General features: G+C 39.9%; 4 protein-coding genes across 7 annotated transcripts; 2 read left to right on the forward strand and 2 right to left on the reverse strand.

Moving 5' to 3' along the window:
* Positions 1 to 576: 576 nt before the first annotated feature.
* On the forward strand, positions 577 to 4,365 carry LOC103976732 (GRF1-interacting factor 3). Its single transcript, XM_009392041.3, has 4 exons — positions 577 to 760; positions 1,265 to 1,341; positions 3,757 to 3,841; positions 3,918 to 4,365. Exons 1-4 carry the CDS (start codon positions 683 to 685, stop codon positions 4,230 to 4,232), a joined length of 555 nt encoding a protein of 184 aa, XP_009390316.2. The 5' UTR covers positions 577 to 682; the 3' UTR covers positions 4,233 to 4,365.
* Positions 4,366 to 4,574: 209 nt separating this feature from the next.
* LOC135610632 (vacuolar protein sorting-associated protein 27-like) lies at positions 4,575 to 9,308 on the forward strand. 3 transcript variants are annotated; one of them, XM_065105404.1, is made up of 10 exons: positions 4,605 to 4,813; positions 6,050 to 6,106; positions 6,199 to 6,266; positions 6,839 to 7,040; positions 7,106 to 7,227; positions 7,314 to 7,389; positions 7,480 to 7,539; positions 7,610 to 7,660; positions 8,343 to 8,421; positions 8,838 to 9,308. In XM_065105404.1, exons 1-10 carry the CDS (start codon positions 4,733 to 4,735, stop codon positions 8,927 to 8,929), a joined length of 888 nt encoding a protein of 295 aa, XP_064961476.1. In that variant the 5' UTR covers positions 4,605 to 4,732; the 3' UTR covers positions 8,930 to 9,308. The 3 variants fall into 3 exon arrangements, with proteins under 3 accessions (XP_064961463.1, XP_064961471.1, XP_064961476.1); XM_065105391.1 differs by lacking the exons at positions 6,050 to 6,106; positions 6,199 to 6,266 and having other exon boundaries at positions 4,575 to 4,813; XM_065105399.1 differs by lacking the exons at positions 6,050 to 6,106; positions 6,199 to 6,266 and having other exon boundaries at positions 4,575 to 4,813; positions 7,112 to 7,227.
* Positions 9,309 to 9,389: 81 nt separating this feature from the next.
* Positions 9,390 to 10,290, reverse strand: LOC135610643 (late embryogenesis abundant protein D-29-like). Its single transcript, XM_065105418.1, has 3 exons — positions 9,967 to 10,290; positions 9,831 to 9,896; positions 9,390 to 9,743 (listed from the first exon to the last, which is right to left on the reverse strand). Exons 1-3 carry the CDS (start codon positions 10,256 to 10,258, stop codon positions 9,424 to 9,426), a joined length of 678 nt encoding a protein of 225 aa, XP_064961490.1. The 5' UTR covers positions 10,259 to 10,290; the 3' UTR covers positions 9,390 to 9,423.
* Positions 10,291 to 12,493: 2,203 nt separating this feature from the next.
* LOC103976730 (ribulose-phosphate 3-epimerase, chloroplastic) lies at positions 12,494 to 18,146 on the reverse strand. Of its 2 annotated transcripts, XM_065105442.1 has the most exons (10): positions 17,871 to 18,146; positions 17,183 to 17,297; positions 16,305 to 16,445; positions 16,050 to 16,163; positions 14,986 to 15,064; positions 14,303 to 14,412; positions 14,164 to 14,220; positions 13,530 to 13,599; positions 13,260 to 13,369; positions 12,494 to 12,703 (listed from the first exon to the last, which is right to left on the reverse strand). In XM_065105442.1, exons 1-9 carry the CDS (start codon positions 17,981 to 17,983, stop codon positions 13,320 to 13,322), a joined length of 849 nt encoding a protein of 282 aa, XP_064961514.1. In that variant the 5' UTR covers positions 17,984 to 18,146; the 3' UTR covers positions 12,494 to 12,703; positions 13,260 to 13,319. The 2 variants fall into 2 exon arrangements, with proteins under 2 accessions (XP_064961514.1, XP_064961521.1); XM_065105449.1 differs by lacking the exons at positions 12,494 to 12,703; positions 13,260 to 13,369; positions 13,530 to 13,599 and adding an exon at positions 13,617 to 14,077 and having other exon boundaries at positions 17,871 to 18,119.
* Positions 18,147 to 18,509: the final 363 nt, after the last annotated feature.

Below are 18,509 nucleotides of genomic sequence, written 5' to 3' on the forward strand. Positions count from 1 at the left end.
CCGGCAATGGCGGATCCCAGATTGGAATCCGGCCACTGCTCTTCTTGTCATCTCTCGTTCTCTACTGCGTCCTCTCGGCTCCTTGAAGAAGAGGAGTCTGAAGAACTCGAACTGCCTTCAACACTGACTGGCTCTTGAAGGTTTAATGATGTTCGCCGGGGAAATCCACTTGTCGAGCACCACAGGTCTCCGGCCGAGCGGGCAGGTTGAGTGGGAGCAGCGCCGCGGGGGCCGCAGCATGGAGGCCGCTATACTGCTGCGGGACGGTGGCAAGCTCGGCGGCGACTACCAAGCGGCGCTGCGGTTGAAAGCACTGGGCGATGACGTGGATCCAGAGACTGAAGAAGACAATGGCTGCTGAGACAATGAATCCGTTGGCTATCGACACCGACTGTTCTTCTATGTTAAACACTGTTCTCGATTGTTGATGGAGGAATCTCGTTGTCGGAGAGACCTATGAGGCCCGTCTATACATATATAATGGGCATAATCGGCCCACGAGGCCCGTCTTTCGGAACGGCCCGCACCCACACCGTCGCCTCCGCCGCTGACTCCGCCAATCAAAGATCAAAGAATTGCGAATAAACCCTTCTGGTCTTCCCCTCCGAGAGAGCTTCAAGAAGAGTTCCTCGACGCAGGAATCCTTCGAGAGTCCAAGAATCCATAGAGTGAGAAGAGAAGCATGCAGCAACCAGTGCATCCCATGACCCCAATGGCTCCGATCCTCACCGCCAACATCACCACCGAAGAGATTCAGAAGGTAATCACCCCAGAACCGCTCCCACTTCCCGCCCCTTTTCCTTCCGTTCGCCTGGTTTGAACTCTAGGGCTCGACGCTCCGATGCGTCGTCTCCTATGTCATCCTTTGACTAATCGATGCCTGATTCCTTATTTATCTTCTTGGTCTTTAATGGAGTGGCTGCGGATGGGGATGCCGACGTGTGTTTGGAGTTATTGGGGGTCGAGCGAGGGCTACTTTTCTACGATAATTAACATTAAATCATTATGTGTGAGATTTGGGCTATAGGAGAACTTCTACATGTGTAGTTGCTTATCTTTGCCCAAGAAAAGGAAAGAGAAAAGGAATATTTGTCCTTTGCAATTGTTTCTGGTCGTTATAGTGTGCATCTTTGCTCAAAGGTATCTCAACTAAGTTGTTGAAGGCTTGTCCTCTTATGTTTATGTTTTTGTTCTTGTGCCATTATTTCTAACATTCTGCTATAAATCATTGTGGAGATTGAAGTAACTTTTGTCTTCATGGCAGTATCTGGATGAGAACAAGCAGCTGATTTTGGCTATTTTGGAAAACCAGAATTTGGGGAAGTTAGCTGAATGTGCTCAGTAAGTGATTAACTTTCCTTTCTTTTTATGGCTATCTATAGATATGTCACTATTGTTCTTATATGTTGCCATTTTACAATCAAATTTCATCAAGTTTTACTCACATAATTCTTCTAACTGTGAAGTGTCGACTGATTACTTCTGTATGATTTTGTTGATTAATGTGAGAAACAAATATAATTATATGGATGCTAGTCTGATTGGTATTTGTCTTGATCCTCAGGTGAAGTATAGTTTGGAAACAAGATATCATTACGTTTTTAATGGTTTTTTTATTTAAAATGTAGTTTCTGATTATTTTTATTGGTGGTATCTACTCAGTTTTATTTTATGTTTGGTTTGGTTGATGCAGCAAACGATCATGAAGGAAAGGAAAATAAATGTTTTAGGCTTAGTTCTAATTACTCTCTGCCATAAATTGTTCAAAACCAGTAAAAGTCAGTAAAAGTCGCACACTATTGTTGGCAAAAGATTGTGGAGTGCGTCGGAAAACAGAGCGATCTTTTGGCTATTCTGCTGTGGGCAACACAGAACATCAATAATCTTTTGTAAGTACAATTTAAAAAAAAATATATATATATAGTAGTGAAAGAGGATGTAGAAATCTGAGAACTTTAAGGTGGGCAGAAAGAGAAGTGCATCCTGACCCACTGGCCGAACACCTTATCAAATTTAACAAGGAACTAGGTGATAATCAACGTTTGAAACACAGCTGGTGGAACGAAATTAGGAAAGTATTGTGACCATATTAAAGGAGTGAAATGGTGTTTTTTGAGAAGGGAAGTTCGTTATTTGAAGGGGCTGAATATTTGTTTTACCATTTGTTTAACAAAATAGGCATAAACACATTTCGCAGATGAAAACAAGAATTTTCTGTGAATTAATGTATCATTTATATATACAACAAATTTGATCAGTCGCTTTCTATAGTTTCACACCTGAGTTGATAATACACCTAAATTTCTCCAAAAGTTTCTGAAAACTGGTGAGGAGGAATTCTAGACTAATCAGACCTTAGTCTCTAACTAATACATTTATTCATTCTGTAAATGACTCATTGTACTTATCATGCAGATAATTATCCTTTCTTTTTTTAAGAAGGGTCACCAGACCCACAAAGAGGAAAAGGCACCAATTGTAAGACAGGAGAGAGAGAAGGGAATAAATTAAGAAAGAAAAGAAAGAGGAAAATGTAGGGAGTAATAAGATAGAAGTGGGAGAAGAAATTCCTAGTAAAGAGGAAGAAGAAATTCCAGACTCTTTTTTCTTCATTACCAATAGATAAGTTGCACACTCGGTATTAGTCATTATGATATTGAGAGTTAGGAAAAATGTTATAATAGGTTAATGATGATCAGGTTGCTTGCTTTATTGGTTAGTCATGGGAAATAAATTGATGTAGTTAATTTTTGCGTGCCTGAAGCATTAGTAGAAGATGAGCGCATATTGATCATGTTGGATATTCTTTGAAAAGGATGAATACGAGGATGCTATCAACAATTTTGATGGTAGTCATGGTGATGCTACTACCATTGCCTATACTTATGAAAGGATCTTGGCACTGTACTTTTTCTTATTGTTGATATAGCTGACCCATATAATGTGGTGTGAGCCTCATGTACTGTGTCACCCTTTTTGTACAGTGTGGTGGGAAAAGTCAGGCAGGCTGAGGGATGAGGTTCTTGCACACATGGTTACATGGCTGATACCTAAATAATATCATATGCCATAAGTTTTAAGGAGGAGGCAGTCTGTTGTGATGTTGTGACGGTTGGGGAGACATAATGTGAAGTAGCAAGTGCAGCAGCCTTTGGGATGTCAATTGTTGTCCTTATGATTGTTGTAACAGTTGGTACTCCCAGCAATATCCTCACTGGGATGATGATAATGATGAACATAAGATGTTCTGCTGCCAACTATATTTGCTGTAATCAATTTGCTCATGTCAGATAAAAGGGGAATAATTAAAGAGGACCTTGCACAAAGCACGTTGTACAACATCAGGCCTTGCTTAACAAATCCACGTTTTTCAGTAGATCATTAGCTGCCAAGGCCATCATCTAATTACCATGATGTTTAAATCGATAGCAGAATGAGGATAGTCGATGGTGTTGAATGCCATAACGAGAGTTCCCTGTTATTTAGCAGTTTATGGCTGATGAATGTTTCCCTGTGAATAGAGATGGATCTGCAAACCTAAAACCTTTTGTTGTTTTGTTTAATGAGATATTGTCTAACTGTTACTACATCATTTGTTACATCTGTACTTGCGCTGTTTACCCTTTTGTGAATTTATAGATTTTCTTCCGCCTCAACATTTGCCACCTTCAAATCAAGGAAAATTCATTGGGAAGAAACTTTCAAATGTTGGATTTTGTCGTCTTTAACTCATACATGTTGCATTATACGATCCAGGTATCAAGCCCAGCTTCAAAGGAATCTCCTGTATCTAGCTGCAATTGCAGACGCACAACCACAGGCACATGCTGTTCGTCCTCCGGTCAGGCATCATTTCCATGGGATCTATATGTGCTGTTGTTTGAGATCACACGTTGTCTCATAATTCTTGTTAGCAGATGATGCCACAGGGAGGTCATTTCATGCAACAGGCGCCAGTTTTCCCACCCAGAGTTCCACTGCAGTTCCCACAGCAAAGGCCGGAGCAGCATCTGCACCACCACCAAGTCCAAGCAATGCCTTTCCCGGTCCAAATGGACATGAGGACGGGAGCCATGAACGACATGCACCCCCTGCCACCCTCTCATGCTGCTACCCTTCGGCAGCCTCACGATGGACAGGGAAGCAAGCAAGACGCCTCCGCGGCCGACCTAGGAGCCAGGGAACCAGAACAGAGCCATGCGAAGAGGCCCGAAGACTTGAAGACGCCATGATCTCGCTGTCTCTCTCTGTCGTACCAAGTCTGTGTCGCAAATGTATTTGAAACGCTACAGTGTTGTATCGCCCTCTGTTTGACTGACCTCTGCCACTGAATCCTCGATAGCTGCTAAGGAATGACACTTTTCATCTCGGTGTTGTGGTTTTGGTGTTTTGAGGTCTGCCGTGAAGGCTCAGCCTTCCTCCATCGCTTCTCTCTCCTCCGTGTCACCCTTTTTTTTTATTTTGCTTGTTTGGATCTTGTTTGTGTGCGCCACATAACTTGCTACGGGCCCCACAAATTTTGTCCAATAATGGGAGTGGTAGCCGAGCGGGTATCATTAGCCCTTTCTCAGATGAGGCTTGCTCAATAAATGCATCTTATATGCGTCGACCGTCGCATACTGCATCGTTCTGCCTCTCTTGTCTCTCCCTCTCTCTCGATTGCGGATTTCACCTTTTGCCCTTGGAACTTCTCCGCGTTTAGGATCCGAGGAGCAGATCGGAGATCGGATCCATGGCGGAAACGCCGCCGCCCTTCCAGGAATCCTCCCGCTGCGACGTCTGCAACTGTAGCTTCACCACCTTCCGCCGCCGGGTACCTTGTTCCCTATCGAGAGAGATATTACGCTTTTTCTCGCGTGTCTATTTCTATGATGCCAAAAGCAATTGTCGATGCGGGTGGATCGAATTTAGCTAGTATCAGGCAATACGACACCGGAGATTGCTGCTAGCCCTCTCCTAGGCCAAACTTTTCCAGTTTCTAGGTGTTTGTGATATTGACAAGATTGATTTTTAACTGGGGTGCATAGTTGCACTATTTTCATTACAGAATTCTTATGATGCTACGGATCGTTCAATAAATACTGAATATTTTTTTTTCAATTGCATTACTGTTATTCATTTTTATTTCTTCCCTGGATCATCGTCTCGTGTTAATTGATGGTGCTGACTGACTATGTGGTGTTCGTGAGTCAGCCCCTTTGTTCTATTATGTGTTCCTTTTTTTTTTCGCTTTTTGTACATTAATGGACTAAATCCGTCGACATCTGGCTATTCGTTATAAACGGAGTTTAAGTTCTTTATGTGCTTCAAGCAGATTAGTTGCTAAGAGTTAATATAAAAAGGAGAAATGCCACATATTGCCATAAGTTAGTTGCATGCTAAATTTATTTTACCTTATAATATTTTGATGAATGATGTTGTTAAGTCCAAAATTTTTCATTAGTTTCTTGATGTAACTAATTGATGTGGAAGCAGAAATCATGCCGTGAAATTTCTGACATAGATATGTAGTTTGACTTTTTTACTTGTACCAGCTTGTATCTTGTTTTTCGCTGGATGTGAGTCGATCATTGTGACTTAATCATAGGGTTGGTAGAAACTCGTTGCCTTCTAAGATATGGTCCATACTTACCCTCCTACAAGAATCAGGCTTTTACTGAGCGTCGTATTAATGGGTCCTAATAAGTTCTAGTCTGTGGCTGAGGATACTTCTGCTTCCTTGATTACACCAAAATATGCATCACTTTTGATGCATGAAGTGACAAATTACAAATAACGTGAATTCTCAGGGAGACATGGGAGGTTCTTGCAAATGCACGATTTTTGTCATCTAGTAGTGTTTTTACAAGTATTCTGAAAATATGATTACATTACTTTTCACATGAGCACTTGGACATAGGATAAATGTGCAGCATATGATTTGTAGGTATGTTTGATATGTTAATTGATAATATTTGGTTTAAGTTCTGCAAGTTCCTATACATAATTTGATTATTTTTCTATGTTTTAAAGATAAATGTGTCGCTCATTTGGTAATATTTATGTACAGCATCATTGTCGATGTTGTGGCAGGACACTCTGTCATGAACATTCATCAAACTACATGGTACTTGCCTCTAGTACCTATCTTGGTTTTAATGTAAATACACATAAGCCTGAGACCAATATGCGTTGCTAAGATACTACTTATCTTTTTAGGCTTTACCGCAATTTGGCATATACTCTGACGTCAGAGTCTGCTCCGACTGTTTAAACAATTCCCCTCGGTAAATTTTTTGCCCCTTTTTTTTCCTGTATCATTCTTAGTTTAACGAGGTATGCCCCTATTATCTTTTTTCCCTTATAAATCCTATTAAATGCTTGCTTGTAATTTGCTGTGCATTACAAATGGTTTTTTTTAGACGAGCTGAAAATCTGTCATTTACTGAAGGTAGTTTAATGTTACGTGTTAAACATAGAACTTTGACAGCTTTCTTTTATCAGCTCACACAAAATTGATGTATGTTTACTAGCTTTTCATTTGTTTTGCGCCTAGGCTTCTATTTGGTCATCGCGATGGCAATGGTTGCTATTCTTGGTTTTCACATTGAATTGATGAATCCTTATAACTTTTCCTTTATCCTTGCTCTTGGCTTAGAGTTTGGTATAGGACTATTGTTGGCCGACTCAAACTCACAAACAAGATGCCTCAATTTCAGAGAGATGACATTGACCTGATATTCCGCTTTAGGAGATATCAAATGACTTTTCTTTATAAACTAGATTTTCTTTTTATTTGTTATTCAGACCAATCATGTGGATTTTATACAAAATGATGCTTCCTAAATTCATTCTTTAGGTCTCAAAAAGATGATACACAGGCTTTGGCAAATTCCTCTGATGTTGGAGCAGACTCAATTTCAAGATTGACACTGCATGAAAACACTGATTTAGTGGCTAAAGCAACTTCAGGTGAATCCATAGTAGGTGTTCCTGAGTGCAAGTGTGGGATGCCTTTGTGCATATGTGTAACTCCAACACCAGAACCAGCTCCCATGCAGGTAGATTCTTATTACACTTCGCTTGAGCCACTGCTATTTGCATCAACTTAGCTGCTTAATTGTAGATGCAGGGCACTACCATGTTAAACATACAGTCCAACCCAAAACCAAGGAAGACTAGTAGCAGCCAGCAACCGGCAGAATCCATTTCAAGGAAGCATGCTGCTACTTCATCCAGCAAGCCAAGGTCACCCATCATCTGTTTGTCCCAAGTTTTCCAGCATAAGCACTTAAAATTGAGTTCTGTAACATTTTTGTTAAAAACATTTACAGCTCATTTTTCAACCTTGGTCAAGCGAGCAACAATGCCGTAGATGAGGCTTGTGCAAATTATGATGTCAGCGGAGAGGTAAAGTGTAATAGGTTGTGTTTCTGTCTCATGGTTACATATCATTCAATTCTAGAAAATATAACTAAGGTGATACTTGTTTTTCTTCAGGGCTTAAGAGAAGCAATTAAGAACAGTGATTCTACAGCCGTCAGAGAACTTCTTAGTAAGGTATATATGTTCTTGATTTTCTTGCTCTGCACATTTTTGATACAAAGCTGATGTTTTGTTTCTGGGACAGGGGGTGGATCCAAACTACTGTGACAAGCAAGGCTTGACATTGCTACATCTTGTATGTATTCCCTCTAATAAGATGAAAATGGTTCTTGCAGGTGTTTTCCTATATATTTGGCATGCGTAAATTGGTTGAAGCATCTTTTTTTGAGAGAATAAAAAGCATCTACGAAAATCTTTTAAGTTAGCCAGTTCATTTATTAGATATTCTCCTGGTCTCTGTTTCTTCAGCAATCTAAGTTGTTTGGTTAGTGATTATTTAGAGTTTTCAAAATTCATCACACCTTGCAAAATTCAAGCTTTATGATCTTCTTAGGGATCATGGTTCGCAAGCCTTGGATTTCAAATATTGCCATCATTAAATAAAAGCACCATTTACTTGAATCAATCTACGTTGATTGATTTGAGTGTTTGCTTCTTGGAAGAGAATGTATTTAGCTAATTATCCCACCATATTAAAAAGTAAAGCCCCACCATTTACGGATATGCATAAGAGTAGATTGGAAATTTTGTGCATCGGAGTCATGTATATGGTTCCTCACATCAAATACATTTTCCTGATGTCTTGGCATGCTTTTCGGTTGCTTGTTATGATGTTTTGGGTTTGCCATCGTTTGTTTTCTCTGTTGATGTAATATCCGATGGTTTAATTGGTTGATCAATTGCAAGAGCAAAGTTATATATGCATAATCTTTCTCTCTCTCTCTCTCTCTCTGATAAAAACTTTCTTCCAACTGCAGGCTGCAGTTTTTAATCAGACTGACATAGCTTTCATTCTCATGGATCATGGAGCGAGTACAGAGTCCAAAAATGCTCAAGGTGACTGTTATTTCATCTACTGGTCATTTAGTAGGACAGTTCAGTTCCTTGGTAGTCTAATTTACAAATGCTTATCCTATGCTACGGTTCAAAGTTCATCCTGCAAAATGTCGAATTATCCTCTTTAAAATTCTTTTACATCGAACACCAATCATGTTAACGAACTATTTTTTTGATTCCATATAAAAGAAAAATAACAGAGAATCTCCCACATCCCTGTGCACATCTTGTTCAGATCGGAAAATATGATTAAATGTGTATCAGTTCAGCAGGAACCAAAAGAAAATCCATGATTCAGATTGGAAAGCACAGCTTGTTCTAACTACCATTGACAACAATTTTCGGAGTCCATGCAACAATGAGTGCATCCATGATTCATACCTTGATGCTACTAATAAGTAGTATTCTTTTGTCAGGTGAAACACCTTTGGATTGTGCGCCCACCATGTTGCAGTACAAGATGCGCAATAAGGCAGAAGAACTCGCAGGCACTGCACAAGCAATTTAACTGTCTCAGTCTCCCCCAAGTCGAGAAGCGTCAAACACTCCCAGTTGTGGTGGTAGAAGAAGACTCTGGTTGCCTGAAGAAGAAGATGAGCTCTTTCTTATCGGGCTTAACCGAGCAATAACTCAACTATTTCGTTCTCCGTAGAGCCATTAAAATCTCCTGTCATTTTTCATGTCGCGTGCTATGCTATCTTCCATCGTCGATGCGATACTTAATACTCGAATGTTAGTGTTTCCTCGTCCGCGGTGATCCAAACAGTGGCGCATGGTGCACTGTGGAAGCTACGACTCGGCTGTGCTCAGGTTTGATTTGCTCTATCAAATAATTAATTCATATTTGGATATTTTCTTTTGATATACATATATGGATTTTTTGTGCATATTATCAGCATTTTTGGGCGGTATATTACACGTTGTTCGAAGTAAACACGAAATTAGTATTTTATTGCAGAGATCACAAAGTGGGCGAGCAGTATGGATAGTGACTCGAAGCTCTTACAGCTCTTCTTCGTGTCTCTCAGCCCCGCCGCCCATGACGTACTCCTTGGCCGCCTCGACCTTCTCCTTTGCCGCGTCCACCGTTTCCTTCGCCTTCTCTTTTGCCTTCTCCGTCGCGCCCGTGGCAGACTCCCTCGCCTTGGCCGCCGCCTCTTCCGCTGTCTTCACCGCCTCCTCTTTCGCCTTGGCCCCCTTCTCTTTGGCCTCGGCCGCTGCCTCTTTTGCTGTCTTCCCCGCCGCTTCCTTTGCCTTCGCTGCCTTCTCCGCGGCAGCCTCTTTTGCTTTGCCCATCTTCTCCGCCGCCTCGCTTCCGATCTCTGTACAACCCCATGTCCACACCTCGAGCACAAGACGACCAAAGCCAACAAAACGTTAAGCGGGTTATGGAGACAGATCAAGCTAACCTGAGGCGATCTCCTGCAGCTTTTCTGTGCTCGTCTCAGCTGCTTCCTTGGCCTTCCCTGCCTTGTCTGCAACGAAGATCAAGCCATTAAATCCAGAACATCTTCTCAACGGCGTCCAAAGCCTACTCGGACTTACCATGAATCATCTCTTGGCCTCGTTCCCGACCTGTCGTCGCAGCCTCTTCGACCTTCCTCGTTGCGTCCTCCTCCTCCTCCTCCTCGTCTTCCTGGTTCTTCTTGAGACCAAAACCACCGGATATCTTATCCTTAGCCCAGGCAGTCCACGACTCCGACGGCTCCCCCCCTTCCCTTCCCTTCTCCTCTGCTTCATGTTCCGTTGTTGCTGATGTTGCTACAAGAAGCACAGAGAGCAGCAGAAGAAGCATCAGGACGCTGCGAGAAAGCTTACTGCTCGTGTCCACGGCCATGGCTGCGGTTTTGGTATCTCTCGGCGCTTCGATTCTGGAAGCTCGGCATTGGTGACGAGTTCGCCAGGGGAATTTAAGCGAATGGAGTGCATGGTATGGAGAGGTCTTCTCCGCGCCGCGTGTCGCCCGTGTCCGAACTCGATGCCACGTGCATTTGGTCGAACACGTTCACCGTTCGAGACGTCCCTGCTCGGCCTTTGTCGAGGAGGAATATGTGAAGGAATAAAAAGGTAAATAATAATAATAATAATAATAATAATAATAATAATAATAATAATAAGAGATCTAATTATATATTATCTTAGATTTTCTTAACATCTCAATTATTAAAATCAAAAAATTTAGATTAGAATCTGAAACATCTAACTCGATTTATTCTAACATCGTTCGTTTTATCGACGGAGTATATTTTATGTACATAAATAATAGATAAAAATAATCTAAATATTCGAATTATGTTTTCGATGTTGGTGGATGATATTGCTATCGAGGGCCGTGAGTGATTATTGTGAATGAGGAGAGAGATCGACAACGAGAGATGAGACAAAAAGAGAGGAGAAAGTCGACGACACAAATGTCGACGTTATGCATTTGCATTGACGTCGCTCGGTAATTATATTGATGTCGACACAGATGTAGAGCAGCAAATGGGCTGCTCGACATCTACATTGATGTCGATGCAGATACAAATGCAGAGCGGCACCACTTTGCATTTGCGTCGACGCTAATAATGATGCGGGGAAGAGTAATGTTGCGCTGCATTAAGAGTAAAAGGACTGCTCGACATTTACATCGACATTGATAGATGTAGAGCATTACTCGACATCTATGTTGATGCTATAACGATGCAGGGAAGCGTGGTGTCGCTTTGCTCGATATTGACGAAAATGCAAATGTAGAACGATGTCGTTTTACATCTACGTCGACCCTAGCAATGATGCGAGAAAGAACATCTATGTCGATGCTAATTCAGTTGTTGAGCATCATCATCGATACAAATGCAAAGTGTCAATGTCACCCTTTTCCTTCTTCCTCCCTTTCGCCATCACTCTCCTTCCTCATCCTTTTCATCCCCCCCCCCCCCCCCCCCACAAGAAGCTCAAATATCCATAACTTTCTTATTTGACTATTGCATCATTCTTGTCGATCATAACCATAATAGTCACTCACAGCCCTCAGTTATATCGTTGTCCGTCATCGTCGAAAATATAATTAGGATGTTAAAATTATTTTTTAATCTATTTTTTTTTACTAAAAGATGGTGTTAGGGTATACGAAGTGAAATATTTCACTTTCATTATTATAGAAATTTTAATATAAATTTTATAAATATAAAGACTAAAATGCTAAAGACGTCTAACACTACAAGATAATTTCTAATTATCCGAAAGAAGACTACTCGTGGTTGAGCTTATCCTTGCTCTAAGGAACACCATTTCTTGGTTTAAATCAGTCAAATTTGGTTCTCGTAACTTTAGCATGGTGACCGGAATCCAGTGAATCGAGTGGAGTACCTGCACTCTCGGTGACCTTACCTCACAACCCTTGCATGGCAAAGTGGCTCAAAAAAAAATAAATTCTGGTCGAATCTGTTAAATTGCCTTTTCGTACAGTCACCGGAAGTGACGCTAATCTAACGGGGGTACGCAAAACTCGTGGTGGACTTACCGCACAACCCTCAGGCGACAAAGTGCCTTCAAAAGATTTTTTTTTCGGTTGTCAAACTGCGTGTTCGTACCATCATTGGCGGTGACCCTAACCAAGCCAACAAGCGGAGTACGTAGCCCCACGGTGAAGTTACTGCGCAGTACTTAGACGACAAAGTGGCTCGAAAAAAAAATTTTCTTTGTCAAATCAGCCAAATTCCCGTTTCGTACTGTCACCGGTAGTGACCCTAACCTGGTTGAAAGCGCGTTACGTAGACTTGCCGTAGTCTTACCGCACGGCACTCGGACAACAAAGTGGCTTCTAAAATTTCTTTTATTTTGTCAGGACATCAACTTGATTCATCCGAAGAGAACGAAGAACGAATCTGAGAACAACAATTCAATTCAATTCCATTCCATTCCATCCTATTTGGCTTTTTCCAAACCAAAAAAAATGAAAAGAAAAGAAAAAACGTATGTTTGATCCAACAACGTCGTGATCACATCATCGCTTCAAGCAAAAGAACAAATCAAGTTTTCTTGGTAATTGAAGTAAACAAACTGAGAACTGAAACAGCAACATCACAACTCAAGGGAACAAACAGGAGAGTATAGATAATGTAATAGAATTATAATCCACATCCTTATTCTCACTGCAACTTATAATAAACAACTCTCAGCAATTTCAAGTTACATCATAATTTGTAAAAGGAATACTTATATCAGCACAAAATAGCTTCGAGCGTCATTGAACAGTCGATCGGATGCCGTCGTAGACTTCTTTATTTTCTTTTTGTTGCTGTAAAAGAAAAGCAAATTGTACGAATCAACAAACAGCTTTAATCTTGAGAAAGAATTCACAATTTCTTGCTTGAGAAACATGCAAAGTCATATTTTATCAAAGAAAAAAGAAGAGAATTTTTACTGTGGAATAACTTAAATTCTGAAGGAATGCCAATAATGTATCTTTCTTAAACATTAAAAAAAAAAGTAGAAACAAAGTAACACGCGATACAAATGACTCGTGTCATACATTTTTTGTGGAATATGCCAATGTATTAATCAATGCAAAAGGATTTTTAGTTTTCATTGATAAAAACAAATCAGAAGGAAACTTTTTTTCTCTCCAAAAGATTTACATAATGGTGTAGAGGGAAGGAGTAGCTACTTATACCATTTTGTTAGAATAAGCTTAGCACCCTTTAACCAAATAAACATACCGTCTCACAAAATAAGCTTGTTTGCTGAGCTATTATGGGACAAGTCTCTATTCCCTACTTGGTTTCCAGTGCATTAAAATGACTACAAAATTAGATGCTCGCATCTTAACGTCAATTCTGCAGTAATAAACTTACAGTGGAGTGAACCCCGATAAATAAAGCCATCCAAGTAATCCTTACTGGGGAGAATGTCCTTTATGCTGCAACTGCCAAAGGCCTTTTGCTAGTCTTTATGCCTCTTATTGCTGCAAGACCAAAAGTCACTGTTCAAATAACCCTGAGGGCACATCATTATTTAAACTTCAAAGAACTATAGTTTTTCGTTGTTCCTTCATGTTTTACGTAAACCAGTTTAATTAGGAGTATAAAGATTTAAGTTACTGTATGAAAACGTAAGGTCCGTGCCTTCTGCATAATCTTTGGCACCAAAGACTGCAGAACCTGCAACTATAGCATTAGCGCCAGCTTCAATAACCTGCGATGCACAAAGAACAAATAAGTTACCTGATTTACCTTGAAAACTCAAAAATGCTTGCTAAGACAAGGTTAGTTGGTGGTGTCAGTGAACATGATGCAGCAGAAAATAACAGCACCAATGACCATTCATAAAATTTCCTGGCTGTTGTACTACAAACTCCTAAATGATCAAGCTTACGTGCCATCCTTTGAACAAACTTCTCATATATACTCCCTCATGGCAAAGGCATACACGATGGACAAAACAATCATCAGGGCAGAAAACCTATAAACTGCATTCCACTGCATATTGTGCCACCACCCAAGTAGCCTGGTGATTGAGCCACTCGGGAAGCTTTCTTATGCTTGGGGTTTTGAATCCTCTGTTATGCATGATGCAGTCGTTTGAACCTAGAGCATCTGAATATCTTACACATTCCTCTGCCTATCATGTGGATAGGGTGATTCATTCAACTGCCTATCATTACCACCCTGGACTGAGATAATGTTAAATATATCAATTGAGAAAAGACCATACATGTGGAAGTTGAAACAATTAATTGATATGACTCAAGAAAGGCACCTTATATGCATTTGAAGGACCAACACCACCATCCACTTCAATCCATGGATTCACACCCTGCATCCCAGGAAGAAATTATGAATTGCATAGCCTCTTTGTACTAAAAAAAATTGAAAAAAAAAATGTCGTTCGTATGTACCTTTTCAGCGCATAACCTCCTCAAATCTGAAATTTTCTTCACCTGACTTTCAATAAAACTCTGGCCACCAAACCCAGGATTGACTGACATAATTAAGACAAGATCCACCACTGCCCATGCAAAAAAGTGAAAAATCTGCTCAGTAATTATAAAGCTGATACATGATGTGTCATCTTAAAAGCAATGATTTCACATTAACGCTAGATAAAAAGAGAAATAAAAAATATGAAAGACCCATATGGAGAATCACAAACTTTGTGGGCCGGCTCCTAGAATCTTACATAAATATTGTACCATGTTTCTAGGCTCATCTGCTATTAGCTCATTATTACGTCCTGGATCATTATAGCTGAAGTTCTCATTCCAAATATGAGTGGCCATGGTGAAGCATGTAAACTCTTGTAAGAACATCAATGATTTCCTTATACCATATTTCTTGACTTCAAAAGTACAGAGAGGTAAGACCATAGCAGAATGATATTGACAATTAGGCTGAAAAGGATGCCAATTATTTATTCTGCAATTTGAATTCAGTGCTACATTCCCAAATTAAATCAAAGAGAAGCTGCAATCCCTTCACAGTTTTAAAGAACATTTGCTCCCGAACTTTGCCCCACAAGTTTTGCATTACCTGATCAGATTTCTTTATCAAATATGAACAATGATTGGAATAGAAATCTTACCATCCAGCACATACTCTATGGCACTTAATGGGGTTGCAGGGTTTAAAACAACTCCAGCTTTTGCTCCCAGACTCTTTACCTGAAATCAAGGGAAGTACATGATTGTCTCTTGTAAAACTAACACCCATTTTCAAAGACTTAAGATACAATACATATTTATAACCAGGAGAGATGTGTAATGACATCTGGGAACAAACTTCAAAGTCCAAACTTCAGAGTATCAACTTTTACAGAAGAATAAAACATAAATTTCTTCAAAAGTTGCAAGTAAAAGTTCTGTTATTTTCCATTTATGGACTATCCTATTTGTTTGAAAATGCATTTTCCAAATTTAGTCACCAAGAAGTGAAACAAAAGTTTCCAATCAAAGCAATGTCTTTTTCATGGAAAGATCTTTGAGAAAATTTGCTGCAAAATTTGAGGTTTGGAAATTATCATCATCTCATGATATGAGCAAGATGTTTGTTAATATAATCAATTCTATGAGATGATGATTCAATACACAAGGCATGGAAAGCATAACTAATTTCACCAAACTATGTATGTAATGGCAATTCAAACTGCAGGAAATTTGACCTGTAATAATTTCACCAAACTAAGTCAATTCAAATCACAACTGCATTAAGTGTATTTTGCCTAAAAGATGCATAGCATCAAGATGGCAAAACAAATGGTTTATTGAAAGAAAGCTCAACTAATTGTTTTATCTATTTAGGAATAGATAACATCAAAAGCATAATTACATAGATGCCGGAACAAACCTCAAAATATGAGGGACAAAATCAGTCATATTATTAACCAACATAAACAGTCTCATGAAATAACCAATTACATAGATGCCGGAACAAACCTCAAAATATGAGGGACAAAATCAGTCATATTATTAACCAACATAAACAGTCTCATGAAATAACCCTTAAATTCACTAAATGGCAAAGTTTGAGAGTACATAAATTCTCATCTGCAATCAGATGAAGAAGTTTGCACATTTTAAGTATTATAGACACATGCCACACAAAATAATATCATTTTAATTGAGACATAAACTTGATTGTAAAAATTACCTGATCAATTGTCCGATGCAAGTGAATGGTAGACGACTGTTCGCAATGAACACTGACAATGTCTGCACCTGCCTTGATAAAATCTGGAACCCGCTGCTCAGGTTCTACGATCATCTAGAATTTGGATTCCCGAAAAGAAAATTGTCAATATGACTTGACGCCAATAAATTTGCAATTATTGAAGGCATCAGAATTATATAAACTAAAAAACATGAGTACAAGCTTGTAACTTAAAGAACCAGCTAGGAATCATACCAAATGCACATCCAATGGAAGATCAGTCACGGGGCGCAAGGCATCAACAACTAAAGGTCCTATTGTGATATTTGGCACAAAGCGTCCATCCATTACATCAACATGAATCCAGTCACACCCTGCCACGTCGACAGCTTTAACCTGTACATGTGACATTAATGATTAATTTCATCAATGACAAGCTCTAAATCACCTGTTTTCTTCAAATTTTGCTTGACACTTTCAGGTTCTAATAAAAAAAAGGTCTTGAGACATTAGTGAGCTGAAACTGAATATCAGAAAAAACATAAACATGACAGACCTATCTTCATCCTCCTCTTATATAAACTGTCAAGTAATGGATCCCAAATACAAATATTTCTCAGAGTACCCTAACATATGTCACCTCTAAATAATGTCAAGAAGAAACAAAATACAATGTACAATGATCATAAATCTCCTGTATCAATTTTGCATAACATGAGCTCCGACAGTGAAAAGGTCACACTAAGATGAATGATAAGGTGTATAGAATATGTCAAAGGAAAGTTTCTTTTACAAGGCATAGGTTAACTATAATGTTTCTAAGGAACATAAGAGCCAAGATTGAGCTAAACCCTTCAAGCAGAGGTATCTGAACCTGATAAAAGCTAAATCATTCAACAAACACAATAGATGGAACACTTTGAATGACAATGAAAAGATTTCGTTAATCTAATTCAATAACGAAAATGAATGTCATTACTTCTTAAGGCAGATTATTTCCTTAATGAGAGTATGCAAACAAAATCTTTAAGAGCAGCAATTGCTGAACACATACAACGCAGCAAAAGTATGAACCAAAGAAAAGACTCGAGTATTAACCATTTCATCTTTTCATATCTGAGTTGGAAGCGAACCTGCTCGCCTAACTTGGAAAAGTTAGCAGAGAGAATGGATGGTGAAACAATTATGTCACTCTTAGAGTATTTATCGACGCGAGCTGATGCCTTCACCACACTTGGGAAATTCCTTCTGAAAGTTTGCATAATACAACATTAAAAGAGTAGCATCAAGGTAGCTGGCTACCAGAGAGTATCAAACGTCATCATGGAACACTATTATACGGTTCCAGGAGTATATATTGTAGTGGAAGCAAGACATAAACACATTACAGAAGTAGTGAGATGGAACTCGGACATCTAACATCTGACAACCATTGGAAAAGCAGAAGTATGTCATATTAAAGGGCAGGTAAACAATGGCCAATTAGAATTTTGTCCGGAATGGGAATCAACAATTGGAACCTCTCTGAGAGGGGGATTCACAAGAATCGGACAAATAGCCACGTCGATTTCAAAGACCGTTTTCGAAACACGAATTGCAAGAAAACAAAAAGAGTGTATTCAAGCCAAGATCCATTTTTGAGAATTCCCAGCATCCATGGCAGGAAATAAACTATCTATAGTCAAAATAAATCGATCGAGAGAGAGAGAGAGACAGAGGTGGTGGGTTGAAACGTGACGGATATGCACAAACTGCGTAGTCAAAGTGATTGTACCCAATTCCAGATCTGTCTATCGGGGTTTCTAAGAGAGAGAGAAGAACCTGACGGCGATATTGGTGCGAGACAGGAGGAGGGAGGATTTCCGAAGTCGACCGCTGTGGGGGATGGCAATCGCCAGCGACGACGAAGAGGCGGCGGTCGCTGAGGCGATCATGTCTTCTTCTGCACTTCACCTAATCGGTAAGGCTACCAACCAAACAGAGGCTGCGGACGAAGCTATAAATATATTTATTATATACATTTGTGAGACGGGAGAGGGAGATGGAGATGGGAGTCGAAAAGGGTCGTAAAAATCTCAGCCTCAGCCTCGCGTCGTGTGCTATCCGCTTGCTTGGGGTTGGAATTAAATGAACCACAAAGCCAGCCAAAAGGCGGGGGAGGGGGGCGGGTAAGAAACCTCCGTCCCACTTTCGACAAATCTCTCAGTGAAAGATGAAAGATGCACAAAGATCCAAAGCTCTACGAAATATGAAAACCTGCCTTTTTAGGCTCCGCCAAAGCGACGATTGACCGACTATCCAAACCTCACTCACTATTGGCTAGGAGAAATCCTTTTTAATAATAAACTTTGTTGAGCTTCTTCTTTTTCTCAGCAACTCAACCTTATATATCGACCCTCAAATCAGCCACTTTCGTTCCTAACTCCATTCTTTCATTGGGGAAGGGAGAATCGAGCTTAG

Source organism: Musa acuminata, chromosome BXJ1-2, assembly GCF_036884655.1.
Source record: "Musa acuminata AAA Group cultivar baxijiao chromosome BXJ1-2, Cavendish_Baxijiao_AAA, whole genome shotgun sequence".
Taxonomy (NCBI): Eukaryota; Viridiplantae; Streptophyta; class Magnoliopsida; order Zingiberales; family Musaceae; genus Musa; species Musa acuminata.